The 26657-nt window shown below is 40.4% G+C and overlaps 1 protein-coding gene across 7 annotated transcripts in view; it reads right to left on the bottom strand.

Annotated features, from left to right (window-relative positions):
- The window catches only part of LOC306659173 (uncharacterized protein C1orf226), a 332178-nt gene that overhangs the window by 50714 nt on the left and 254807 nt on the right, over positions 1-26657 (bottom strand). For all 7 annotated transcript variants that reach the window (XM_079136582.1, XM_079136583.1, XM_079136587.1 and 4 more), the window contains one exon: positions 9990-10098. In XM_079136582.1, coding sequence (XP_078992708.1) covers positions 9990-10098 — 109 coding nt within the window. The remainder of the gene's footprint in view (positions 1-9989; positions 10099-26657) is intronic.

Here is a 26657-nt window from a genome sequence, read left to right as displayed (position 1 = left end):
AGTCATCGTCCACATGTTGTTTTAAGATCTCTGTCTGCTTCTAGTCCTCTTGATATTCCCCAACTAAAATGACCTCCTAGCAGTGACTGCCAGACAGTTTAAACCTCTTAGCTTGCTGGGGAATGGTGCTGCATACTTATAATCCCAGCAATGTGGAAGGCTGTGGCAGGAGAATCCTGAATTTGAGGCCAGGCTTAGCAACTCTGCAAGACTCTATCTCAAAATACAAAAAGTTGGAGATGATGTGGTTCTAGGTTCAATCCCCAGTACCCAGAAATGGGGAAGCCATCTTACCTCAAACATGTGTTTTGTTGTTGTTTGTAGTGCTAGGAATCAAACCCAGGGCCTTATGCATGCCAGGCAAGCACTCTACTACTGAGCCACATTCTGAGCCCTAGACAGACATTTTTAACTGATTGCTCAGTTAAGAGACATGGGTGATGAGAAACTGAAGTGAAATAGGAGACTGGTAAGTTCCTGAGGTCTCCCATCACCTGGTGGTGAATCAGAATCTCTGCTCTCTATGTTCACCCTTAAGTTCCTCCTGTGTCCAAAGGGCAGGCCTAGGCTCCTTCTCACACCACAGGCTTCCAGTATGTAAGGCACAACTGTTCTTTCTGCACAGGAAGATGAGAAGCAGCAGGCATCAGTCCTAAGCAAGGTGTCCCGTCTCTTCCCATTCCCAAATATGGGAACAGGTGTGATTTGGAGGGCACAATGCCTAACATACCAGGTCAGGCACACCCCAGCTTTCTACATCTCCTTTGGCCATCAAGTTGAGCCCTGGTTAGGAGGCTAGGCCAGGAAGTTCAACTCTCTGATGGAAAAGAAGATGCTGCTCCACCCAAAAGTGTTATTACCACATGTCTCCCAGATCTTTGGTCCCTTATTCTATTATTCAGAAGAGCAGACTGCCTATGGTTAATTCTAATCTTTATAGCAAAGCTCATTACTAGTATCAAGTAATGTCTCCTCTGCCACACAGAAGAATCAATAAGTAGATCTATGATAGCATCTCCCACAGTGCTAGGCACACAGTAAGTGTTTAAGAAATGCTTTATTCTGAAAATGTAATTCACTGCACTAAAAAGCAATTAAAACAAAACAGAAGGTAGTTGAGGAAAGACTGGAATTATTTTACTAATAACAGATGTGTAAAGATCCTAAGGTGATCACCTCTTCCATACACATGCTGGCATCGTGAGTGCCACCGTCTTCCTCCTCCCCAGAAGCAGCTGAGAAAAACTCCTGGGTCAAATGCATCTTGGGTCTGAGCTGGTATAATGGTTTTCAAATTGTTGAATATGACTTCTAGACTAGCACATTCAGTACCAAATGGTTTCATTTCAACTATCTTTTACTTTTCTTTGATATGAAGGCTGTTTTCATTCACTGTAAAAGGACACAGTAGCATATTCTGTGGGGTAGCTCTGCACATGAAGAGGTTGCTTGGTGAATAATCAAACTACCCTATCTGTTTTACAGAATGATGAACACATGTAAAAGAACTATCCTTTTCATTTACCACTCTAGGAATCAGAAGGAGCTGAATGGCTCCTAATTTGATCCTTAAATGGCTACATGAGTTCAGATGCCCCTTGACTTTTTAGGCTGTTCTTTCTTCACAAGTAAAAAGTCTACTTTTAGAGGGTTCTAAATGAGGATCTTGTTAGGGAAGCAATTACTTGAAGGCGGCCTGGCAGGAGCTGACCCTCTTACATCTGCTCTCTGCACAGACCTCGGGGCTCCTAATGCTAGGCCTACCCCACTGTGTGATGCTGCTTTCTGACCTTCTAGACTAGAAAAATGATTCTACCTTATACCCTAGAAGGCAGGAGTCACATGTGCTGGGAATTAATAGCTAATAAGCCATGTCTGGACTCAAGAGGGAGAACTCTGATAAACAGAAGCTTTAAAAAGAACTTTCAAGCTGGGTACAGTGGTGCATGCCTGTAAACCCAGCAGTTCAGGAGACTGAGGGAGGAGGATGGTAAGTTCAAAGCCAGCCTCAGCAGAAGTGAGGTTCTAAGCAACTCAGTGAGACCGTGTCTCTAAATAAAAAATACAAATAGGGTTGGGGATGTGGCTCAGTGGTTGAGTGTTCCTGAGTTCAATCCCTGGTGCTCACCCCACAAGAAAAGAACTTTCAGAGATTTTTTTGAATACTTGTTTATTGGGTTACCTTGTTTGCATGGAAGCAGTTGCTCATATCTCATGATAATGTGCAGGCCTTTGGAAATCAAAGTGGAGGTTTAAAGATTGAAATTAGAGGTAGCCAGGTAAAAAGTTGAGCCAACAAGTGGATTGTCAGGAAGTCAGCCTTTGTCAGCTTCAAGATCTGGTCACTCTGGAATTTACCAGATTATTTTTTATTACAGCATCATTATGCTGTATTATACTGCATGTGATTTTTGTACAAATCCAGCTTAGTTTTATATAAGCCCTGGAAAGTGCTTTGCACATGGATCAAATCTTTCCATTCAAAAGCCATTTTCTATTAGTAGCCCCAAAGCATGTGTGGGCTTTTAGATATCAAGATCAGCCTGGAGACAGTTGCTTTGATGTTTCCAAAGCTGGAAAGGAATATCTAACCTCAGAGTGACTCTCAGCTACAGATGGAAAGCACTGAAGCTCATGGGAGCACCAATTACAGGCAATTTTGTAAAAATAGGGATGGAAAGGAAGCTGTCTTAGAACTTTATTCAACTTACTCTCACAACATACAGTGTTTCTTTAATCCATCTCCCTGTTTATGTTGATATAATCCCCTTTTCTCCCATCCTCAGGATATCCCACAACCCAGAACAGAAACCACATCAAGATGCAATGGGTATCAAGCCTATATAGACACCAAATGGATACCTTGCAGGCATCAGCATTTGATGAATTGCTGCAATGACCATGAAAGCAACACCATATTTGCAGGGTGAATGAGTTATCCATTCAAAAGTAGTCAAAAGCTTACAGTGGTAGCTTTAGGAACATGAAAATCAAAAAGTTGCTTCCTGTACTTCACTGGTCCTTAGAAAATACATAGTTGCTTGGTGCAGCAGTATTCATCATCTGTAGTCTCAGTTACTTTGGAGGCTAAGGTAGGAGCCACTTAAACCCAGGAGTATGAGATCAGCCTGGGCAACACAGTGGGACCCTGCTTCAAAAAGAAAAATCATATAAAGTAACTCTATTCTTCCCTATCCCCCCACTTATTGTTATATTAGGTAGAGGGGAGTGAAGGGAGGGGAAGGGGTTTGGGGGAAGGAATGATAGTAAAGTGAAACTGACTTTAGAACCTCTAGTACATGTATGACTGCATGACAGATGTGATCCTGCAATATGTATAACCAGAAAAATGAGAGATTACACTCTATGTATGATCTATCAAAATGTATAAATGCATTCAACTGTCATGTACAACTAATCAGAACAAATAAAATTTAAAAAGTAAAAAAAGTAAAAACATTTTAAAAAATCACATATATATATATATGTATGTATACACACACAATGGAATATTACTCAGCTTTAAAGAAGAATGAAATTATGGCATTTTCCAGTAAATGGATGGAGTTAGAGAATATCATGCTAAGAGAAATAAGCCAAACCCAAGAAATCAAAGGCTGAATGTTTTCTCTGATATGTAGATGCTAATTCACAATAAGTGGGGGTGGTAGGGAAGAATAGAGCTATTTTGGATTAGGTAGAGGGGAGTGAAGTGGGGAGGGGTACAGGGGTAGAAAGGATAGTAGAATAAATCTAACATTATTACCCTGTGTACATATGTGATTACATCATTGGTGTGATTCTATAACATGTATAATCAGAAGAATCAGAAATTATACTCTATTTGTGTATGATGTGTCAAAATGCATTCTGTCATAAATAAGTAATTAGAACAAATTTAAAAAAGAAAAAATCATAGTTGATGACATTTTCTGTTCTCATTCTAAGTAACCCTATTGGTCCTATAAACTTGAGAATCTTGTAAGTGCCATATACATGTCACAGAATAGCTGTTGCTAAGGCTGTAGCTCAGTGGTAGAGCACTTGCCTAGCATGCATGAGATTCCAGGTTTGAAACCCAGCACCACACACACACACATACACATACACACACAAAGAATGGTCATTATTAGTCTTCATCTTTTGTTGATGTAATAAATTATCTTGGACATTGTGCTGAATTTCACTGTCCTGGGAAAAACCATTTTACAACTTCATGGAGATGATTAAAGAAGTCATCAGATAAGCAAGGAAATTAGAGAATAAAAGCACAAAATACAAGGTGTACAGGAAGATGAAAATCACAATCATGATGAAAATAAGACAATGAAAAAAAAAGAGTGAGGGACTCCCTTTTGGCAAGTGAGGTTCTTTACTGTTCTACCAGCTCTCTGCTCTAGCTTACAGCTCTGCTCTAGCTTACAGCCCACCTCTTCCCCCACATCTTCTGGGCATTCAAGATTTGTCTGCCAAGTCCTTCTGAGTTCCAGGGAACTGACTTCCATGCAGTCAGTATCAGGTTTGGCTCACAAATTTATATTTCTTCTCATCTGTCACAGCAATAAAACATAGTGCCCTTCTTGTGAACTTAACCACCACAGAATCTCAACAAAAGTAGAACTGAATGTCATGTTTGTTTAATGTGCTTTGAATGGAACCTTAGTAAATGATTTAGCTTAGATTTATCAAACGATTATAATTCGTAGAATTTGCAATGCTGAAGCATGAAAATCATTTATGTTTGGATTTTTATATATAATAGCATTCAATGTACTAAGGCTCTGAAATGATAGATGGGTTAGGTTTTTGTCCAACACGTTATTTTATGGACAAAAAACATTGCTCGGTATAAGGAAAGTTTAGTTTCAAAGTAGGTATGACTTTCATCATTGACAGGGAATAGCACATCATAAAATTTCCAATAGACAGTTGAGTTTTTCCTTCTACTCTGATAGTCCATGAACACACAGTGCCTAGAGATGAAAGGCTATTATAATCTCAGTGCTGTCAGTAACCAGCTGGGTGATAGTGGATAGACAAGTCAGCTCACTTTCCCAGGTACTTATTTCATCTTCTATAAAGAGAGAGATTTGGCTATGATTCCCTTCATTTTCCCTCCCTCTCTCCCCACCTTCCTTCCTTTTAAGACAGGGTCTCAATAAATTGCCTGGCTGACCTTGAACTTGTAATCCTCCTGCCTCAGTCTTCTGAGTAGCTGGGATTACAGGTATGTGCTACCATGTCCAGCTATGACTTCTATATTTTGACTTCCCAACACAATTCCACTTGAGACATAGAAAACATTCTCTTGCCCAAAATGGGGATCTGTCTATCCTTCATCTCTTAAATTTCACCAGGCAAATGATTAATTCTTTTGCACTTGACTGTCATCATCATTCAAAATCCACTGCAAACTCTAAAGGAGAGTCAAACTTTGTGATCCCCCAATTTGATGTTAAGAGCATTATAAGGGGAAATGATTTCTTCTAATCCAAAGCAATTGAGCTGTGATTGCAGGCAAAATGATTTCAAGGAGCTGTCCCGAGGATAATGGAGAGATTCCTGCTGCTCCTGTTAATCACCAATACTTCACGCACTGATGGGCTAATAAGTACCGTCACTCTCAATCAGGCCAGACAGCCATATCCTCCTGGGACTGGGAGAAAATGACAGGAAGGTTACATCCACTCCACAGGAGAGGTCAAGAGACCAGGCAAGAGGCTCCTTATGAGGCAAAAGACCTTGTAAATGAACATTATCATTATATTCCCCAAGGAGGGAAACAAGAAATGCCCATGTCAATAGGAAGAGTCTCCACTGACTGCTCAGTGAGGAACAGACCTGCTGCTGGTCCTCCTTCCTAGTACTAATCTGAAGAGTGCTAGAATCCCTCCATCACAGTCCTGGTGATATTTCCCAGTCACAGCCATATAAATGTTGCTCCTTAAAGGTTGTATCACTTCAAACACAACAACCAGCACTCCCGAGATGCCTTTCATTTTACTGGATTGCTGGAGAAACTCAAGTTCAAAGAGGCTCCTATGTCTTTAGGTTTCAGTGACCAAAGTCCTGGACTGGGAAGCAGAAAGCCTGGTTCTAATCTCAGTGGTATCTTTGATTCACTGTGTGCCCAAGGGTAACTCACTACCCCTAGGCCTTTTCTTTCACCAACTATAAAATGAAGTCAATGTTGATCACACAAGGATACTATGAGGCAAAAAGGAAAATCTATGTCAAAGTGATTTGAGTGATTTGAAGTTCTTTCCTGATTATAGTAGAATGCAGTTACAAATCAGTCTTGGGGAACAAGGCTACTCCTTAGCTATGTAACTTCCTAATGAGCCAAGGACAGTTGTATAATGGAGTGGTTAAGAGTGTGAGTTCAAGTCAGACTTCCAGGTTGTTTTGACTCTACTATCACGAGTCCTTATGCAAGTTATGTACTTTAAGTCTCCCATCTATGTAATGAAAAAGCATAATAGTTTCTCCCTCACAAGTCTTCTGAGATAATTAATACACAGAGCTTAGGACAGTATCAGGCACATAGCAATAAATCAAAACAGGTTAGATATTATTTAACTTAATATTAAATTACAACTTAGATAATCCATAGTAGTAGAAGACTAAAAGGAAGCATGTATTCCTGCAGGATTCTGCTATCTAGCTTCTGGTAAAAGACCAGATAGAAACAAAAAGCTCAAGATTAAAATTCCCAAGATGGAACCACACTAGCTATACTTGTGAGTAACTAAGGAAGATCCATAGGTACAGAATAATATCTGTGCCAGAAGCAAAGGTTATAGCAATGCTTTCTAATATGAAAGTCAAGATACCTGACCAATATTCTCAACTTGTTCTCCATAGTGAACTATAGGATGAGACTGACACCCTCATTACAGATTTGTCATGAGAAACATGCAATGGGTATGCACACAGGGGACATGATGCATTGTGAAACAGTAGGAACCAAAGCCCAGACACAGAAAGAAGTTTATACTAGGTTTGCCCACACTGTGATCAGTATAAGGACTCTGGAGAATATCTAGGTCTTCTGGCTTCCAGTCAAAAGATCTCCCTATTGACATCTAATGATCCAAGAACATTCTTTCAAAACACATTTCCTTTAGACCTAGTCCTATCCCCATCATCTCTTCAATATTCCTACAATCTGCCAATTAAAACTCCTGCTCAAGCTGACTCTTGCCTCCCCTAACCAGAAGTGTTTTACAAAAAAGGAAACCAGCATATTTGGGGGCTAAAAAAGATGGCATGCTCCCCACCTCTGCCCAATTCTTATTGCTTTGATTAACATTTCATTTCTCTTTTTTGGCTTGGAAACTGGCCCTCCCACCTATAGTTCAGTCACAGAACTCCCAACTCAGGCTATTCAGTTCCATGGTGACAAGCCAGCACCAGACCTAAGAACCAACTCTATGAGGAGCAAAAGAAATAAAAAAATAAATAAATTAATTAATTTTAAAAAACTGTATTGCAACACTAGGTTTGATGGCCAGATAAATACAATATATGGGCCAGGCATGGTAGCACATGCCTGTAATCCCAGGGATTCAGGAAGCTGAGGCAGGAGGATCACAAGTTCAAGGCCTCAAAGCCTATCTCAGTAACTTAGTGAGATCCTGTCTCAGAACAAAAAAATAAATAAAGTAAAAGGGCTGGGGATGTAATTCAATGGCAATGTACCCCTAGGTTCAATCCCCCGTGCCCACTCCCCACTCCAAAAGAAAGAAAAAAAGAAAATGGAAGAGTCAGAGATAAGAATTAACTCTGGGAGTTACAGCCACAAGACATGGGGGGAAATGATGTGACAAAGAACTAGATGACTACTCCTTTTCATCTAGCAACAGCAACTGAGCCTGGGCTTTACTTCAAAATCAAAGATCTGGATGTGCATTGTTCTTAGACTCAGGTTTTGGCAGAAGGACACTCCCATTGTGTCTGTATTGCTACACCAGGTTTGATGGCCAGACAAATATAATATATGGGCCAGGCATGGTGGCACACACCTATAATTCCAGTGAGCCAGAAGGCTGAGGTAGGAGGATTGTAAGTTCAAGACCAGCCTCAGCAAGTTACTGAGATCCTGTCTCAAAACAACAACAACAAAAAGGACTAGTAACAATAAATGTTGGTGAGGATGTAGGGAGAAGGGTATAGTCATACATTGTTGATGGTACTGCAAATTGGTAAAACCTCTCTGGAAAGCAATATGGAGATTCCTCAGAAAGCTAGTAATGGAACCACCATTTGACCCAGTTATCCCACTTGGTATATAGCTAAAGGACTTAAAAATCAGCATACTACAGTGACACAGCACATCAATGTTTAAGACAGCACAATTCACAATAGCTAAGCTGTGGAGTCAACCTAGGTGTCCTTTAACAGATGAATGGATAAAGAAAATGTGGTATACATATCCACAATGGAGTATTACTTAGCTATAAAGAAGCTAAGTAAGTTATAAAGAAGCTAAGACTTTGTGACATTTGCTGGTAAATAGATGAATCTGGACACTATCATGCTAAGTAAAATGAGCCAATCCAAAAAAACCAAAGATCAAATGTTTTCACTGATATGTGGAAGCTAACCCACAACAAGTGGGGAGGGGAGAATAGGAGTTCTGTGGAGTAGACAAAGGGGACTGAAGGGAAGGGAAAAGGGATGGGAAAAGGAAAGACAGTGGAATGAATCTGATATAACTTTCCTATGTATTATAAATATACCACAGTGAATCTCACCATTGAGTACATTGTGAAGAAATTAAAACCACTAGTACGGTACAATCTGCTGCTAAGTTAGGAAGTTCAGTAGGCTGGATACATGAAAGGCATTTTTCAGCTGAGGAAGGGTTTTTTGGGACATAACCTCACCATTAATCAAGGGACATCTGTATTAGTTGATCTTGACCTTGTCATGTATTATTATTATCCCCACTCCTCACTTGACAACAATGAGATGACCATGAGTCTATTAAAAATGCCTTAAAGCAAAAGGTGTTACATAGAATCAAAGGAGGAGAATGCAGGAAGAAGATGAGAAGTGCTCACAGAAAGTCAGACTTAGTGGTTTACCTCTAGAATAATTCATCTCTAAAGGGTCTTAAAGGCCCCAATACAGGATTTTCCAAAAATTTCTTCTGCAGAAAAATAGTTCCCAGGCTATTAGCACATGTTACGTGAAAAAGATGAGGTTTCATAGCCAAATCAGAAATGCTAGTTTAAACAAAGTCAAAAGGGTTTCTTTAACTTTAGTACTTCTCAGCAACTTAAGTAGAGTAGTTTAAACATAACACATTTTGGATGATAAATGTTTTACAGAATATGTTTTAGGAAATGATGATTTTGATTATCATCCTCATTTTATATCTAAGGAAGCTGAGATTTACAGTGGAGTAGCAACCTGCATAATATCATTCAGGTGGGGTTAAATCCTAGGTTTACTGACCCCTAGGGAAGTATCTAAAACTCCAGTTACGTGTGTTAGATCCTAGAGGAATGAAAGAGAGAGAAAGAATGACTCTACAAAACTGAAAAAGTTGCATTTACTCAAGTATCAAGGCCACCATAACTAAATAATTACCCAGGAAAACCAATGTCATATTCTAAATCTGAAACAGATTCCAAGTATCATGATTTGAAGCCTACTGATCAACAAGAAGGGTCACCTTAGTCCATGGCAATGCTTCTTTTCTAATGCACACTAAAATCAGCATCATACCTGGTGTCAACTACATGATCCTGTTCCAAATACTTATCCAATGGCCAGTCCCTTTCCAATTGTTCATATGTAACTAAGTCAAAGTTCAGATGAAACTAAAAGAGAATTTCATTACATTAGGAGCAATGACAGTTCTTCTGAGTCTGGCATCAAAACAGTCACCTCCAAATCTTCAACAGGGAGATTGGTCTGTGTTGGGGATGTGCTGGGTCCATAAGAGGAACGTTACAGATGACCAATGACTGCTCCTTTACCTTCTTCTTGGATTTAAAGACGTTACACCTGAAGATGTTGCTGGCACCATCTCGAGCAATATAGCTGAAGATCTTCAAGTCTTGGGAATCATGAGAGACATAGAAGATTCTAAGGGAAGAACAACAGAAAAATGCACTGAAAATGGCATTCAGGCCTTCAACTGGAAACTTTTGATAAGGACATTAAAGTCAAGTTACCAAAGGAAATCCTTTTCCTATGGGATCAAAAAGTCACCATACAGAAAGTACATTCAATAGGCTCCACAAACTCAGATGTTTCTATGAGTGACTTCTAGGTGTGGGATTGTAGACATGGGAACCCCCACTACTATCAGTCATCTCCTGAGGCAGCAGATCTGTCCTAATGACTTCTGTGTTTGAAGAAAAATCATTCCCTTATCAGAGCAACAAATTTAATCCAGGGAAATGTGTACAAGTTTTCTGATAACAGCTCACAATTACGCACAAATGAGGAAACTTGGGGAAACAATAATGTTAACCATGTTAGGAAAACAAAGATACTCCTTTTCATTATTGTAGGTCCTTAGTCATAGTGACTCTACTTTCCATCCCTCTCTGCCAGGACCATTGCTTCCATCTATTAATTCCACAATTCAAGTAGAGTTCTGAATGCTAGGTGCTGCCCTAGCAGTTCAGGGTGTAGTTAGAGTAGGACAAAGCCTTTGAGTTCACTGAGCTTACATGTGGATATCAATATACAAGTGAATGAAGAAAACTCAGGCAGAATAGGGATGGAGCATGATGGGGGCTGCTGTTTTCAAAAGGGTGGTCACAGAGTTGGCTGGGCAAAATCATAGGAAGTGGGAACAGGAAAGCTACAAGTCCTGACATGAGAAAAGGTGCTAGAGGGGCTTGAGAAACAGGTAGTGTGGTTCAAATGGAGCAAGTATGATCAGTGACAGGGTTATAGTAGCAACCAGAGGACAGAATGCAGAAGGCTTAAAAATGAGGCCTTGTATTCTCAGTGAGTTGAGAAGTCATCAGAGGCTTCTGAGTAGAGCACTGACTTTGTGTGCTTCTTAGAACTAAAGGATCCCTATGGCTGCTTGGGGTATAAGGAGATAGGGACAAAGGTGGAGGCAGAAGGAAAGGGGAAAACATTATAAGCATGGCCCTAGTGGTCCAGTCTTACGTGGATTAAGTGGACCTAGAATAGGGCACCATAAGAACCACCAGGCATGACTGTTGTAGGAAGAGGTGGGGAAGTGAGATCAGTTTTGGGTGATCTAGAGATTGTATTGCTCTTGATAAATGGCACTGGGGCAAAATCCTTTCCACAAAACATTTTTTTTCTCAATAAAAACATTGGTATCTTTCATCCAAGGGTTTAATAGGTCTGTTATTTTAAAAATATAAGTTAGTGTTATGTAGGAGAAAAAGAATGGAATTTAGAGTCTACAACTTTATCTATAACTTATTATGAGGTAAGCTATGAAACCCCTCAGAGGTTCACTGTGTTATCTGTAAAATGGAACTGTTAATAATCTTGCAGGGTTATTGAGAAGATGACATATTTAGTAAAGTGTCTTTTTACATATCTTTACCAATGCACCCTCTAAATAGTCTAATAATTGAGTCTAATAACCTTGGAGGGACATTCTAAAGAAGAGTGGGCAAGAGAGGAGAACAACACTGGGCAGAATCCCAAGTTCACCTTGGGAACCATGGTTTCTCTGCTAAACTCTTCTGGAGTCATTTCAATACGTGTCACATTTCTACCACCTCTAAATAATACCCAAATTGATAACAAGCAACCCAAGAGAGCTAATCTAAGATTATCAGGATCACAGAGTCCCTGAATCTTCTAATAATGCTAAACTGTCTTCCTATCAAGGTACAAGCCAACAATGGTACTGCAGTTCCTTCTGCTTGAACTCTAGGCCCATTTGGCCATCCTTCCCAGACATCTCCTCAGGTATCTCTTGAGTTTCTCAAATTCATCAGACCCCCCACCTGAGTTCACCATTCATCCCCCTAATTCTGGAAGCCAACATGGCCTTCCTCCTCCTGACCCCCATTTTGATGAGGGGGCATCATACCCAGTCAAGTGAGAAACCTAAGGGACATCCTTGATTTGTTCCTCCACTCTTCCCTGATATCCATCACTCATGACTAAGTTCCTGCACCTCCCTGATGTCTGTGGTATTTTCTCTTCAACTCCATGCGACTACCTTAGTTCTCATTTTTCACCAGGATATTTGCAATAGCCTCTACAGGGTGTGTCTCTGCTTCCTAGCTCTCCAATTGCCAATCTATCCCCTATATTGCTAGCAAAGTGATATTTTTATTTTTATTTATTTTTGTTTTTTCTAATTAGACATTTTTATTGGTGCCTCATAATTATAAAAGTTTTATTCATTGTTACATATTTGTTTGTGCACACGGTAGAACAATATAATCTGGTCAATTTCACTCCCCAATACCTTCTCTTTCCTCCTCTCTTCCTCCCCCTGGTTCCCTTTCTTTACTCTACTGATCTTCCTCCTGCTTTTATGAGATTGCCCCCCACCCCGACTTTTTTTCCCCTTTTTTTTCTCTGGCTTCCACATAAGAAAGAAAACATATGACCCTTAACTTTCTGAGTTTGAATTTTTTTTCTCTGTAAATGAACTTTATTGACATAGAAATGTTCATTCAGCTCGCATAGTGTTGCCTGTTTTCACACACACAAGAGCTGAGTTCTTCTAACAAGGACCCTATGGATGACATACATTACCCCCAAACTTCAATCTGACCCTTTTCAGAAAATGTTTGTACACCCCTGAGCTTAAAAGTTCATTGAAATAATTCACCTGAGAAACAATGATGACTTGTATTAGGGTAGGAATAGTGGAGATGATGAGAAATATTCAGAGACTGCATATGTTTTCTTAACATAATGCTCTCAAGTTCCATTCACTTTCCTGAAAGGGACAATTTTGTTCTTCTTTATGACTGAATGAAACTCCACTGTGTACATATACACCCACATTTATCCATTTATCCACTAATAGACACCTAGGCTGATTCCATAATTTGGCTATTGTGAGCAGCATTGCTGTAAACATGGGTATGCATGTGTCACTGTAGTATAATAACTTTAATTCTTTAGGCTAAATACTGAGAGTGGCAGAGTTGGGTCATGTGTAATTCCATTCCTAGTCTTTTAAGGAACCTCCATACTGATTTTGCACAGTGATTGTACTAATTTACAACTCCACCAACAGTGTATAAGTGTTCCTTTTCCCCCACATCCTCTCTAACACTTCTTATTTTTTGTATTCTTGATGGCTCCCATTCTAATTAGAGTGAGATGGAAGCAAAGGGTTAGTTTCAAAAACACGAATTCCACTGCATCCTTGCAAAGGCTTCCTACTGCCTGCAAGACAGAATCTCAAACTCCTTAGCATGGAGTATCTGCCTTCCACTCTGTACATCTGGAGTTCCAACCTATGCAGGTCTGTAGGACTGGCTTCATACCTCTTCCTGCCTTTGCAACCACTGTGAGCACCCTTGGCATCATTCCACACGTGGCTGAGGGAAGCCTTTTCTTTCCTTCAGCATTCTGAACTGCTGAACCTCTGTGGGTTCACCTGTGCCATAGCATGCATCTCACACTATAATGTTTCAAAAAAGAGCTCCTTAAAGGAACAAGGACCACATGGGGGCATCCTTAGGACCACAGTGATCGGCACATGGCAGGTTCCTGATGCCGGCCCAGGAGGGAGGTAAGGCATCCCTGCTGTTATTAATGAGCACCCATAATGTAGTCAGCTCAGCTATTCATTTTCCCCACCGGAAGTCAGTCCAGTTAGTTCAGATGCATTGCACATAAAACTCCTTTGGTGTTGGGTTTTTAATTTATTATGTAACACTCTAAGGACCAAGAACTGGATTTAAACTGATACTGCAGAGATGAATGTGAATTGGCATGCCAACATGATACAGATGTGGAAGGCACTCGGGGACAGCAATGAGCTCAGGTTCAAGTAATCTTAACAGACAAAGCACTTCAGAAAGTCTGATGACAACCTGTGCTTGAGTGCGGCCACTCTCTTTGAACTCTCTGGAAACTGCTCTGCTTGCTGTGTCTGAGTTCAGAAATGTAGTGTGCTGTTCTGAGAAGCAATTAACCTCTAGCTAAGCAAAAAGTCATTTAGTTCCTGCTTAGAAAAGTTTCCACCAACACAACCAAGCAGCAGAAAGTTTTTCCATATGACCTCATTCATCAACAAATTAATAAATCAACAAATTAAAGGCTTAAGTTCAAACTCCCAGATCTAGAAATATATTCCAAGAACACTCATTCTTCATGACTTGGTTTTCTTTTCTTTCTTTTCCTGTTCTTTCTTTTTTTCATATTGGGGATTAAACCCAAGGGTACTTTACCGCTATACTGCATCCCCAGACCTTTTTCATTTTTTGAGACAGGGTTTTACTAAATTGCTCAGCCTGGTCTCAAACTTTGGATCTCCCTACCTCAATCTCCCAAGTTGCTGGAATTACAGGCATGCACCACCACGCTCAGTGTTCAAAACTCAAATTTTCTCACGAACTGGGAATGAGCGAGTGGTTGAAACTGAGGAGAAAAGACAAATGTCAGCACTTCAGGAATAGGGAAGATTTGCTTTTCACCTTCACTCTTCATCTTTATACTTAATATTAGGGTCCTTCCAGTCCTGCCTCTAAAAACTGTCCCAATCTTCTCAATTTTCACCATAATTATCAAGAGCAGGGAACCAAAGCAGTTTGCATAAATTAAAGATAATTCCTAGGTTTCACAAGGCTTTGTTCCCTCTTTAAATTTTCTAAGGTTTCTTACTTTTATTTTAAAATATGCACAGAATTATAATTTTTACTATTAGAACTGTTTTGCTTAAAGCCATAGTACTACTGCAGATTCTTAGGTCCATAAACTTAACAAAATGAGTGAAAGATAAATAATTTATTGGATAAATTATTTTGAGTTTAGTATCATCATGTTGAAATTCAACTTGAAAAAGAGATAAAAGAGTCACCAAATCCACCATCAATAACATCCTTCCAGACTATAAACCTATAGGTAAATTTGTTTCTCTTAGGATCAGAGGGAAAAAATACCATTTAGAAAGAGACTTGAGAGGTCACAGGATTTGTCAGCAGGATTTTTCAGTGATGGGCAATTCACACCCAAGAGAGTATACATTTCCTTTTGGGGAAGTTCTAATTACTTGGAAATTTTTCCTATATTGATTGGAAAGTTACCCATAGGAATGCAGTGGAAGAAAATGGTTAAAAACATTGGCCCCAGGGTGGGACAGACCTGGATTTCAGTCCAGTCTCTGCTATTTTGTAGTTGTAAGAACCCAGTTAAACCCTTGTTCTTTACCTGTGAAATAGGGGATAATGATACTGCTGCACCTCACTCATTGGGTTTAAAAACTGAATGTGTTAAGAGGGATTAGCTTATCACAAATGGTTAATACATGGTAACTGATCTTTATACTTCCATACTACTGCCCTAGTGCTATCCTCTGAGGCCTTAGAGTACGAAGCTAAGCCTTCTTCCAAGTGGCAGTGATTTGAATATTTGGAAACCACCACCATATTTATATTTACTCCTTTCATTTTAAAAGGCAACTTTCTCTCCTTCAGTAGTCCTCAACAAGACCATTTTCTAGATTCCTTTTTGCTCTGCGCAGGTTGTATTATGGGAAGAACATGAGCTTTGGGGGTGAGAAAAATTCAAGTTCAAGGCTTAACTACTGGCCTTGGGCAAGTTACTAAGCTGACATAATCCTTTGTTTCCTCATCCAAAATAGACATTAATGATCTTAAAGGCATTGTTTTAAGTGCGCGCATGTGCGTGCAAACACACACATACACACATTTAACACAATGCCCAACACATAGTGAGTTGCTTGCTTAGTATATACAAGTTCTATCTTCCTTGTTAACCTTTTCGTACATATGCCAATTTGCCAATGAATCTCTTAAAATACAATTTACAGAACTGAATGTACTTTCATAAAGGGATCTAAACAGCATGGAGAGTATATTTGCAGAAATCTTTTCTATGCCCAAGAATGCAATTTTTAGCAGACCATCTCTAATCATGTTTTTTCTTTAGTTACAACATCTCACTTCTAGTTCACACTGTGGTCAACTCAAATGTTCAAAGTTAATTTGCACACCTGCTCTAAGGCAGATTTCCTGAGCATACCTGGGCACCCTGGTTTCTAGCAGTCACCCTTTTCTTTTCCAAGCTCTCTCAGACCATCTGCCCAATGATCTCTTCTAGAATTTCAGGGGCAATGACAAATTCACTGGTTTTCAGATTTTACTCCCATTTAAAAAGTAAGATATCTTAATCTTGCAATCTTGTCATCATTCCTCATGATTTCTATAAAGATGATCAATCATTATTTTACAATCACATTTTCTCAGGACCCAAATGACTGAGGTCTGAACACCCTGACTGGATGCCTTTCTTTTTCCCTCATGGTTTTTAAACTTCGCCTGTTTTTTTTTTTTTTTTTTTTTTTTTTTTTTTTAAATCACATATGTTTCAGTGTTTCTAATTTGAAGATCAGTTCTCTATTTGACAGGGGAAAAAATAAGAATGATGGTTATAAAAATGGGATGTGAGAGTTTTTCCATATGTGCCAACTGTTTACATTCTTTTTCTCTCATCTTCAGTCTTTTCCATAAATCCATCAGGGCTTCAGCTCTCTGTAATGGTTGTTCCTTTGCCCTCATACCTGTTTTTAAGCTTTGCCTTCTATAGTATATACTTTCCAAAGAACAGTTTAAGAAAATCTGGGTAGCAACATGATTTTTCTTGATAGTCTTTGGGGCCTGACTGGAGTCACTTATATTATACTGTGTCTTAGAATTCTCATCCCCAGTCAGGTGCAGCGGCAAATGCCTGTAATCTCAGTGGCTCAGGAGGCTGAGATATGAGGACAGCAAGTTCAATGCCAGCCTCAGAAACTTAGTGAAGCACTCAGCAACTTAGCAAGACCCTGTCTCGAGATTAAAAAAAAGAAGAGGAAAATAAAAGGGCTGGGGATGCAGCTCAGAGGTTAAGTGCCCCTGGGTTCAATTCCTGGTGCCAAAAAAAAAAAAAAAAAAAAAAAAAAAAATTCTCATCCCTATTCCCTTTTAGTCTCTGATCATGAGACCAGTTTTTGTGCAGTCATCTTTCTCTCTGAAAAAAATGAGCTCTAAAATGATGCAGTCAGTTTGATGGTTAATTTTATATGCCAACTCTTTGGGGCCACGGGTTTCTAGGCATCTGGCCAAATACTACTCTCAGTGATATCTGTGAGGGTGTTTCTAGATTAGATTAACATTGGATAAAGCAGATTGCACTCCCTGAAACAATTAAAGAACTGAATAGCACAAAAAAGCTGAGCAAGAGGGAACTCCTCTTGCATGGATGCTTGAGTTAGGACACTGGTCTTTTATGATTCCCAGACTGGACCTGACACACCAACACTTCTCGGGTCTCATGCCTGCCAGCCTCCATAATGAAACTTAAACCAACAGTTCTCCTGGTTTTCAGGTCTTTAAATTCAGACTAGAACCATTTATCAGCTTCCCTGTGTCTCTAGCTTCCCAGATACAGTTTTTGGGGGTTGGGAGTGTTGCTCAGAGGGTAGAATGCTCACCTAGTATGCATGAGTTCCTGGGTTTGATCCCGAGCATCACCAAAAAAAAAAAAAAAAAAAAAAAAAAGTGCCAAATATAGATCTTGGAACTTCTCAGCCTCCAAAATCATATGAGCCAATTCCTTATAATAAATCTTTTTATATGTATGTAGATGTGTGTGCATATACAAATACACATGTGCATAACACACACATGCACATAGACACACACCTTCTCTTTCTTATATATTGGTTCCCTTTATCTGGAGAACCTTAATAAGCCACATTCCACCAGATATTACCATCCTGCCTAAAAGCCTCATCCATGGGGAACCACCTGCTGATGTTAAAACCTTGTGGCTGCAGAGAATGTGAAAGGTCTTGAGCCACCTGCACAACTGATAACATGTCTACATCCATGTTTCTCCCCATTACAGACCCACACAGGAACTTCTGTGCCTTCTTCTGTCAATCAAACCCTGTTGGGCTTACCCAGTCATCCCAGTCTTACTCCAGAACTCCCTCCTGCCACAGAACAAAGCACAGAACCTGAGGCCAGAGGATTTACACTTGGCCAAGGATCTCTAGTTAATTCTTTCCCCTCTCTCATCCTTGAAGTGAGAATAATAAAAATACCTCTCAGGGTTGTCATAAGGTTCGCATGAGACAAAAGATGGACAAATATTCTGCAATACATGAAATGTTGGACAAATACTTTAGAACTGTGGAAGCAAATCTAGAAATGTCAAATGGAAGAACAAACAGAAATAGTCACTGTTCTCCCAACATCACTCACTCTCTGGAGGTGGAGAAAGGTGGTTCTCCAATTTGAATGTGGCATTGTATTGGTCTATTTTTCACTACCATAATGACAAACCAGAGGCAGACTACTTTACAAAGAAAAGAGATTTATTGAGCTCACAATTATGGAGGCAGTTAAGTCCAAACACCACAACACAGGCTCTAGCAAGGATCTTCCCTGGGTGTAACATATCATGGCAGGAATGCATGCGTATCTGTGTGTCTGTGTGGTCTTTTTTACCATGCCTCTTAATTTATTTTTAATCATCTTTAGATAACATTGTCCTTCATGTTGATAATTTTTATCTCTCATTACTGATTATCTGATTATTTTCTCCCTCTGTATTTCCAGGACTCCTTATCATTTCGGCCGTTTTTCTTTTATTAGAAGTTAGTTCAATTTCTATCTTTTTCACTCCTCATTATGTTTGAGACTGCCCTCCTCAGATTTCACTCTCCCAGGGCTGCTATTTGACATGAAGTAAGGGTAATGAACTCAAGCAATGATGCCATAGTCCCTTACGGAACTAGTCTCCTTACTTCCAAAGGCACTGAGGTGTTGGGACACATTGCCCAGTGTGTGCTTGTCATCTGCTTGTCAACATGCCTAAGTCATATATCAGAGACCTGCCTCACAATGGTATGTTCTGGAAGGAAGACTGGGATTCTGGGGCTAGGAGAAACCTTAAGAGATAGTGAAGCTCATTTCTTCAACTACAGGCATAGAAATGCAACTATAGGAGCTATTTCCAAAGTTTTTTTTTTTTTTTTTTTTTTTTCGGTACTGGGGATTGAACCCAGGGCCTTGTGCTTGCAAGGCAAGCACTTTACCAACTGAGCCATATCCCCAGCCCTAATTTCCAAAGTTTTGTCAAGGAATTACACAAAAGTCTAAATTATTGTTGCAAAGATCTAGTGTGTTCCTAGAGTAAGGAATAAGCTTTCATTTGAGTTTTAGAATCTGATGAGAGTCTGACAAATACATATTTATCTTTTGAAAGTCTAGTTAAAACACCCTCCTGGCCCATCTCAGTGGTTAATTGATGTTTTAATTTCACAGCTGTTAACAAGTTCTTTCTTATGTCCCACTAAAACCTCTTCTGCTTCACTTGAATCAACCACAAACCATCACCAACGTACTTTCTAAATGTCAAGGATGGGATAAGTTAATTTCTTCTTGTTTGGTATTTGACAGGCAGGCAAATACAGGCCAGCATCCCTCACAGAACCATCACACAAAAATCCTTTAACATATTTCAAGATTTTAACTTCTCTCCAATACTCATAATTTCTCCAAAATAACCATCACCTGCTGTTGGCTGTAAAAACCAAATCCATTTACACAAGCTGCCAATTCTTTCCTTTCTGTTAACTGAGTTCGTATACTCAGTGTGGTTCGCATTTGGGCAGTGGGCAGGATTAGCCCATCCTTTCTAACACTTCTCAGGATTCTCAGGCTTCCTGAAGGCTTTCGCTCAGAGACACAACTTCTGCCCCAGAGCCACAAAGCAAAGAGAAAATCAACATACCAAAAATAGCAGAGACACAACTTTGGTGGTATGCAGTGGGGAGAAGGGGGAGATTGCTTAGAAAATTTAGCTTCCTCTTCTCCTTTCTCCGTGAATAATTTATCCTCTGACTTTCAAGATAGTGGATACTTTCCTTCAAGCACTATGTGGAGAGTGGCATGAGGCAAAATCTTTCCAGTGCAAAATAAACCATAAGCTAAGCCACACCTTTCCTTTTCCACTCCCCTGGGTACACTGAGAGTCCTGTGTTGCAGAGGAATAAATAACAAGTAGCAGAACAACAGCCACAAAGATATAGGTGAGGCTGTGGCTTCTCTACTTTCTCAAAGTCATTGAACACTCTGAGCCTCAGTTTTTTCTCAACTGCAAAATGAAAGCAGGAGAAGCACGTAAGATTTTATTTATTTATTTATTTATTTATTTGGTGGTATTGGGCATTAAACCCAAGACCTCACACAGTGGATTATATTCCCAATGCTTTATTTTATTTTGAGATAGAGAGCTCCTGGGTTTAATCTCCAGTACTGCCAAAAAAATAAGAAAAAGAAGAAAGAAAGAAATATGCATCTTACTCTATACCCACTCCTCCACTGCCCCATATCAATTCTCTAAGAATACAGCACTGATTATGTCCCAGAGGCTGCCCTTGAAGAGTTCAGAGTGGACTGATAGAGCGATAATGCCAGGTAAGTTCTGAATGTGCAGAGTGGAAACAGAGTGTTATGAAATAGGGAGAAGGAGGCAGTGCCTACCTGTGGGAGTCAGAAGAGGCACACAGGGCAGCTGCCACCTGCACTGCACCTTGAAGAAGGTGTGGTGAGAATTATGGAAAGAGGAACACATCAGTCAGGGTTCTGGCAGGAAGCACATCAACTGAGGAACACAAGACAAATTAATAGGGGACTATTTACAAAGGTGAGGGAAGGCATCACAGGGGATAATGCAGTGCCTGGGGGACACTCGAAATTCCAAGGCTAGAGGAGGCAGAGCAGTGAGCATTTCCCAAATTCAGATGAGAGAATCATATGCCCCCCACCCCCGCCCCATAGGAGCTCTGCGACAGGTCCGGTAGGCCAGCTTTCCTGGGCAGGAAGCACAGTGAGGAGATCTGGAGAGACGGTCTGGGGGCAAAGGAAAGCTATCCATCATAAAGATGGGAAAGGGGAGCACTCCCTGTAATAGATACTGCACATGGAAAGGTGTGGATGAAGTCGTAAGATGCAGTCTGCTTAGATACAGGGAGCACAGGATGTGCCAAGAGACTAGTAGGAGATGAGACTAGAAGATCAAGGTCACCTGTGGGGACCGGCTCTGCACCTAGACTTTACATTGTGGGCTCAGAGTACCACTGGGGGGTCTAAGCAGAGGAATGCTATAGCTGGAAGTCATGGTGGTATGAAGGATGGACTAGAAGAAGACAGGAGTAGGAGGCAGGCCTATAAAAAGGTTAATACAATATGGAAGGTTTGGGGGACAGAAAGAATCTGGAACTGGGACTTGCCAGTCAGAGAGGCTGAACTCAGATCCCTGTTGTGCTTTAGAGCTGTGATATTGGGTGAATCTTTTCATCCTCAAGTTTTGGTTCTTCTCATCCATAAACATGGGAGCGTTGGTGAAAACTCAAGTTTGGCAAGTCAGGTGCTAAGCACAGGGTGGCAGTGAATGACACACTCTATACTGTTATATGGAACAGAGTCTGTGCAGCCAGACTGAGCAGCCAAGTCCAGGAAGAAATGCTGAAATCCTCATGAAGGCAGGGGCAGCAATCAGGAATATGTGGAAACAGACTCAGGTCATTTCTCTGGATCTGAGAATAAGGAAAGGGAAGGAAAAGACTCTGAGTGACTTGGTAGATGGATTAAACATTAAATGGATCAAGGGACAGAGAAGGAAGAGAAGGGTGAGAGGACAGGTAAAGAGGAGAAAGAGTGTGGTTAGTTCTAGACATGTCAACTTTGTGGGGCTAAAAGCACTCAGGCTGACTCCCCTAAGAGCCAGTGGGAAATAAGAGATGGGCAGTATAGATTTGAGTGTCATCAGATCTTAGAGGGGACAGGGGTTGAAACCATGGTAAGTGTGAGATGTCCTGAAGAGCGCCTAGGACAAGAAGAGAAGGGACTCATTGAGAGAATTCCACTAACAGTATCTATTTATATGAATGACAGAACTGGAATAGCCAGCAAAACCCACTACTGAGTAGAAAAATATTAGATTAGAGAAGGAACAAGAGAAGGCTATCATGGGAGTCTCCACAAGGACTGAAAGGCTCACAGCATCAAGTGTTTCCCGGAAACTGAATGGAATGTGGACAGAGAGAGAGCAGGGACCTCACAACAAAGACATCACAGGTGAATTTGGCAAGGACAGTCTCAGTAGAGCAGCTCTGAAAGCTCAGTTGTTGAAAAGCATGTGGAAGATTTAGAAACACAGACAGTCAATGCGATTATGTCAAAGAGCTCAGGAGCAAAAGGACAAGACAGGTTGATGGGCATCTTTTCTTTTTCAGATGGCAAAACCTGAGTCAATTTATATGCTAAAAAAGAAAAAAAAAAAAAAAACTTAGAGAGGAAATAATGACCCAAGATGTAGACAGACAGCAGAAGACAGTCCAAGTGGAAGAGTCATCTTGATTTCAAGAAGGCAACCACCATGAACCTGCCACTAAGGTGGGAGGGAGCTGCTCTTATCCTTGGATGATTTCTCTTTCTAATTCTCAGCACTTTGGTAGCCTTTTAAAGTTGCCAAGAGTTTCCCTGCTAGAAAGCTGAGGCTGTGTAATGTGAAGGTAGGAGTGGGGTGAAGCAAGAGGTCAGCCTAATGGTCAGTCAGGTGTCCTGATGAAAGCTAAGACTTATAACTGTCAAGACCCCATTTTACCTATCCCCTTTCTGAGCATGGGAACAACTACAAGAAACACAACATTGATCTAAAGGGAAGCAAGTACAATCAAAATCACTTTGCTGCTATTTCCTTAGAGAAGAGATATGTATTAATTTATCCTGGCTCTGACCACCTGAGGGGTGGGGCCTGTGTAAATATGTGGGGGCTGGATGAGTGGGGAGATCAGGCCAGGGGCACCAAAGGCTCTCTTGAGACCTGGTTTATGAGTAAGTGCAGTTTCTCTTCTACATTTAGCTTGTCAAATTCCTCTTTAGCAGTTGAGGCATCTGACAGGCTTAATTGTTCCCTTAGGGCTTTGTCTTTCCCATCAGTGAACAAAGGCATTTAGAAAGGGCTTGGGTTTAGCTCTTTTACTAATAAAATTCTTTTTACATACATATATATGCATCAATAGATGAGTGTATGTGAATGAGAGTATGTACATGTGAATACACAGACATGTATACACAAACATATTTGTGTACATGTGCCCATCAAATAATGTTTGAGTTTGGGGACAGGTAGATCAGACCATTGGCCCACTATTTGGACATCTGCTTCAAGTCTGGAAGGAAGTGTACATGCGATATTCCAGCTCCCCCAGCAGTCAGGAACATTTTCAACGATTAATTACATGCTAATGGGAGACAATGAGCCCACGTGCAAATGCTATTCATCAGGGGCTGCCATTCTGAGGCTCTTCTTGTTCACACCCTCAAAAAATCCTTTTATTGGGGCTATTAATAAAAAGAAGATGAACACATTTACTGAGTTTTATCATTTCCTTACTCCCATCCATCCTCTGAAAGTCATGAATTATTAGTAAAAACTGCAACAAATGAGATGAGAGAGGAAGTCAAAGACCAAGACAATACACAAAAAAGACAACTGCCCCTCAGGCAAAGTCCTAACTGCATAGCAATGATGGTGGGCAGGGCTGGCATCCTTGTTTAGCTGGAGGAAAGAGGGTGCACATTTTCAAAGGCAGCCTGCTGACTGGTTAATACCACAGCGACAAGAGGGGCTGGGTTCCCTCTCTGAGCAAAGCTGAACAAGGTCAAATGCCCTCGTTTCTCAGTGTTCCTAATTGTGATGCTGCCTTTTTAATAGTAATTAATGGACTGCTTATTATCTTCAGTTAGAACATACATTTAAATGATCTAATGGTAATATTTTTATCACCACCCCCCATACCTCACATAGGGGTTATGCTCAAAGTTCAACAAATGTTTGTAAGTTGATTGGTTGCTTCATTCATCCATTCAATACTAGATAAAAGTCTACAGAATGAGCATACCTGCTCGGTGAAAGTGTTTGCAAAAACCTAAAGGGAAATCAACTAAATTGATACATCGAACACAATTATTTGTAAGACAGTGGGGTCAAGGAGCCCCAGAGATGAATAAGTGCAGTTTCTACTTCTGTTGGTTAGATTTCTGTTACTGGAATAAAGTACCTGAGAAAAACAGCTTAGTAAGAAAGATTGAATTTGGCTCACATTTTCAAAGGTTTCAGTCCATGCTCAGCTGATTCCAAGGCAGAAACATGGTTGTGGAAGGGCATGGCAGAGCCAAGCTGCTCATCTCATGGAAGAGTGAGCAAGGAAGGGGCTAGGGATAAGATGTACTCTTCCAGGGCATACCCAAAGCGATCTACTTCCTTCAATAAGGCCCCACTACCTATAGTTTCTAACATCTCCCAATAATACTATCAAATATAAATCCCTCAATGAATTAATCCACCAATGAGGTCAGAGCCCTCATGATCCAATCACTTCCTCATATTCTGACCTCTGAATATTGCTGCCTTTGTATATGAATCTTTGGGGGACATAGCCAATCAAAACTATAACACTATTAAAAACATATAAAGCAGATAATAAATAACTATAATAAAAGGAGGAACAGCGTTATATAGGCATAGGGTCCAAAAGAATAATAAAAATAAAGAGTCTAGGGCTGGGGTTATAGCTCAGTGGTAGAGAGCTTTCCTAGCATGTGTGAGGCCCTGTGTTCCATCCTCAGCATCACATAAAAAATACAATACAATAAAGTATCCATTCTATGAGAGATAATAAAATCAGGAAAGAATTCCTGATAGGTGTAGTATTTAAAATACAACATGAATGATAAATAAGAATTTGACAGGCAGCAATGTTAAGTCAAACACAGGAGACACCTTAATTAACTATGGTTTGATCATAATTGCTGCCAGCAACTGGGAAAATCTGCAACTCCCTAAGAGCCAGCTTTTCAGGGTCTCTTAATAGAGATAATCCAGCTCTTTCCATTCAGAGGTTATGTGTAGAATAACCCTCTGAACTGCCCAGTTATTTTCAGCTCCAGTCTGAGAGAAAAGCCTTAGCACACAACCTGACTATGATCTTAGGGTTGTGATAGCACCATCCTTCTTCCCAACTGTGCCAAGACACAAGAATGAGCCCACATGCTGGGCATGCTGTTTTGTATCTATAATCCCAGCAACGCTGGAGGCTGAGACTAGAGGATCACAAGCTTGAGGTAAGCCTGGGAAACTTAGTGAAATTCTATCTCCAAATTAAAAATAGAAAGGATTGGGGATGTAGGCCCATGGTAGAAGGCCTCTGGGTTCAAACCCCAGTACTCAGGTAGTGGGTAGGGCAGGGAGGAACCCACAGAAGGCTTACCCAGCCAGGCCTTTGGGGTTTATGTTGGTAACACAACGGCCCTTTCCTAGCATCATTACCTGGTGTTTCCATCAGTATGTTATGGTTTGGATGTGAGGTTTCCTGCAAAAGCTCATGTGTGAGACAATACAGGAAGGTTTGGATGAGAAATGATTGGGTTATAGCCTTAATATAATCAGTGAATTATCTCCTGATAGGGATTAACTGAATGGTAACTGAAGTGGTAAGGTATGGCTAGAGGAGGTGAGAACTGGGACATGGCTTTGAGGTATATATTTTTATCTGGCTAGTGGAGTCTCTCTCTGTTTCCCTGATCACCATGTGAGCTGCTTCCCTCCACCACACTCTTCTGCCACCTCAAGTCCTGAGGCTAAGACCTCTGAAATTGTGAACCCTCAAAGAAACTTTTCCTCCTCTAAAAAATTGTTCTGGCCAAGTCATTTAGTCACGGCAATGAAAAACCTGATAAAATACCCTATGCCAACTTCCTCACAATCCATGTGATTCCAAGGACTCATAAAGGCTCTTCCTATGCAAACCCCCCCCCCCATGATTGAAACTCATCAACATAAGATTGTTTTGAGTTATAAGACTCCTTTAATAAAATGCAAATTTATCCTGGGCTGGTAAAGTAAAATCATTCGAACATTAAATTGCTAAGAAAACTAGATTGGTTTGTTTTTCATCCCTTCTCCTACTCCAAAATCGAGTGTAGACAGGATGCCTGATGATAAACCATTCAAACTTTAGATGCAAATAACCAGCAATGGTGTATAATGCCTATTGATTCCAGGAGTCTTACCTTGGAATTCATGAACATGCAGGACTATGGGGTCCATGAATTCTCTTAAAATTCAAAATTTTGCAAGTGGGTATGAGACTGATTTTTTCCCTAGGGAAAAAAAAATCCGATTTTTATCAAAATCTCAAAGGGACTTATGTCCTAGGAACTGTTGAGACAACCTGATGGACACCCAGGTCAGTGCCCCCTTGGTATCAGGGAGGGATGTCAAGGGAAGAAGAATGATTATTTTACTTTGTACATACTTTCCCACTTAAGATACATGAATTGATTCTCTTTCCTGCATCCAAGAAGATAAAATAAAGCACAGTGTGTCAGTCACTTCATAGAACTGGGACCAGCCTATGTTCCCTGTTCCTC

The sequence above is a fragment of the Sciurus vulgaris genome (assembly GCF_902686455.1).
Source record: "Sciurus vulgaris genome assembly, chromosome: 1".
In the NCBI taxonomy this organism is placed as follows: Eukaryota; Metazoa; Chordata; class Mammalia; order Rodentia; family Sciuridae; genus Sciurus; species Sciurus vulgaris.
This window is presented reverse-complemented; position numbering and strand designations above follow the sequence as displayed.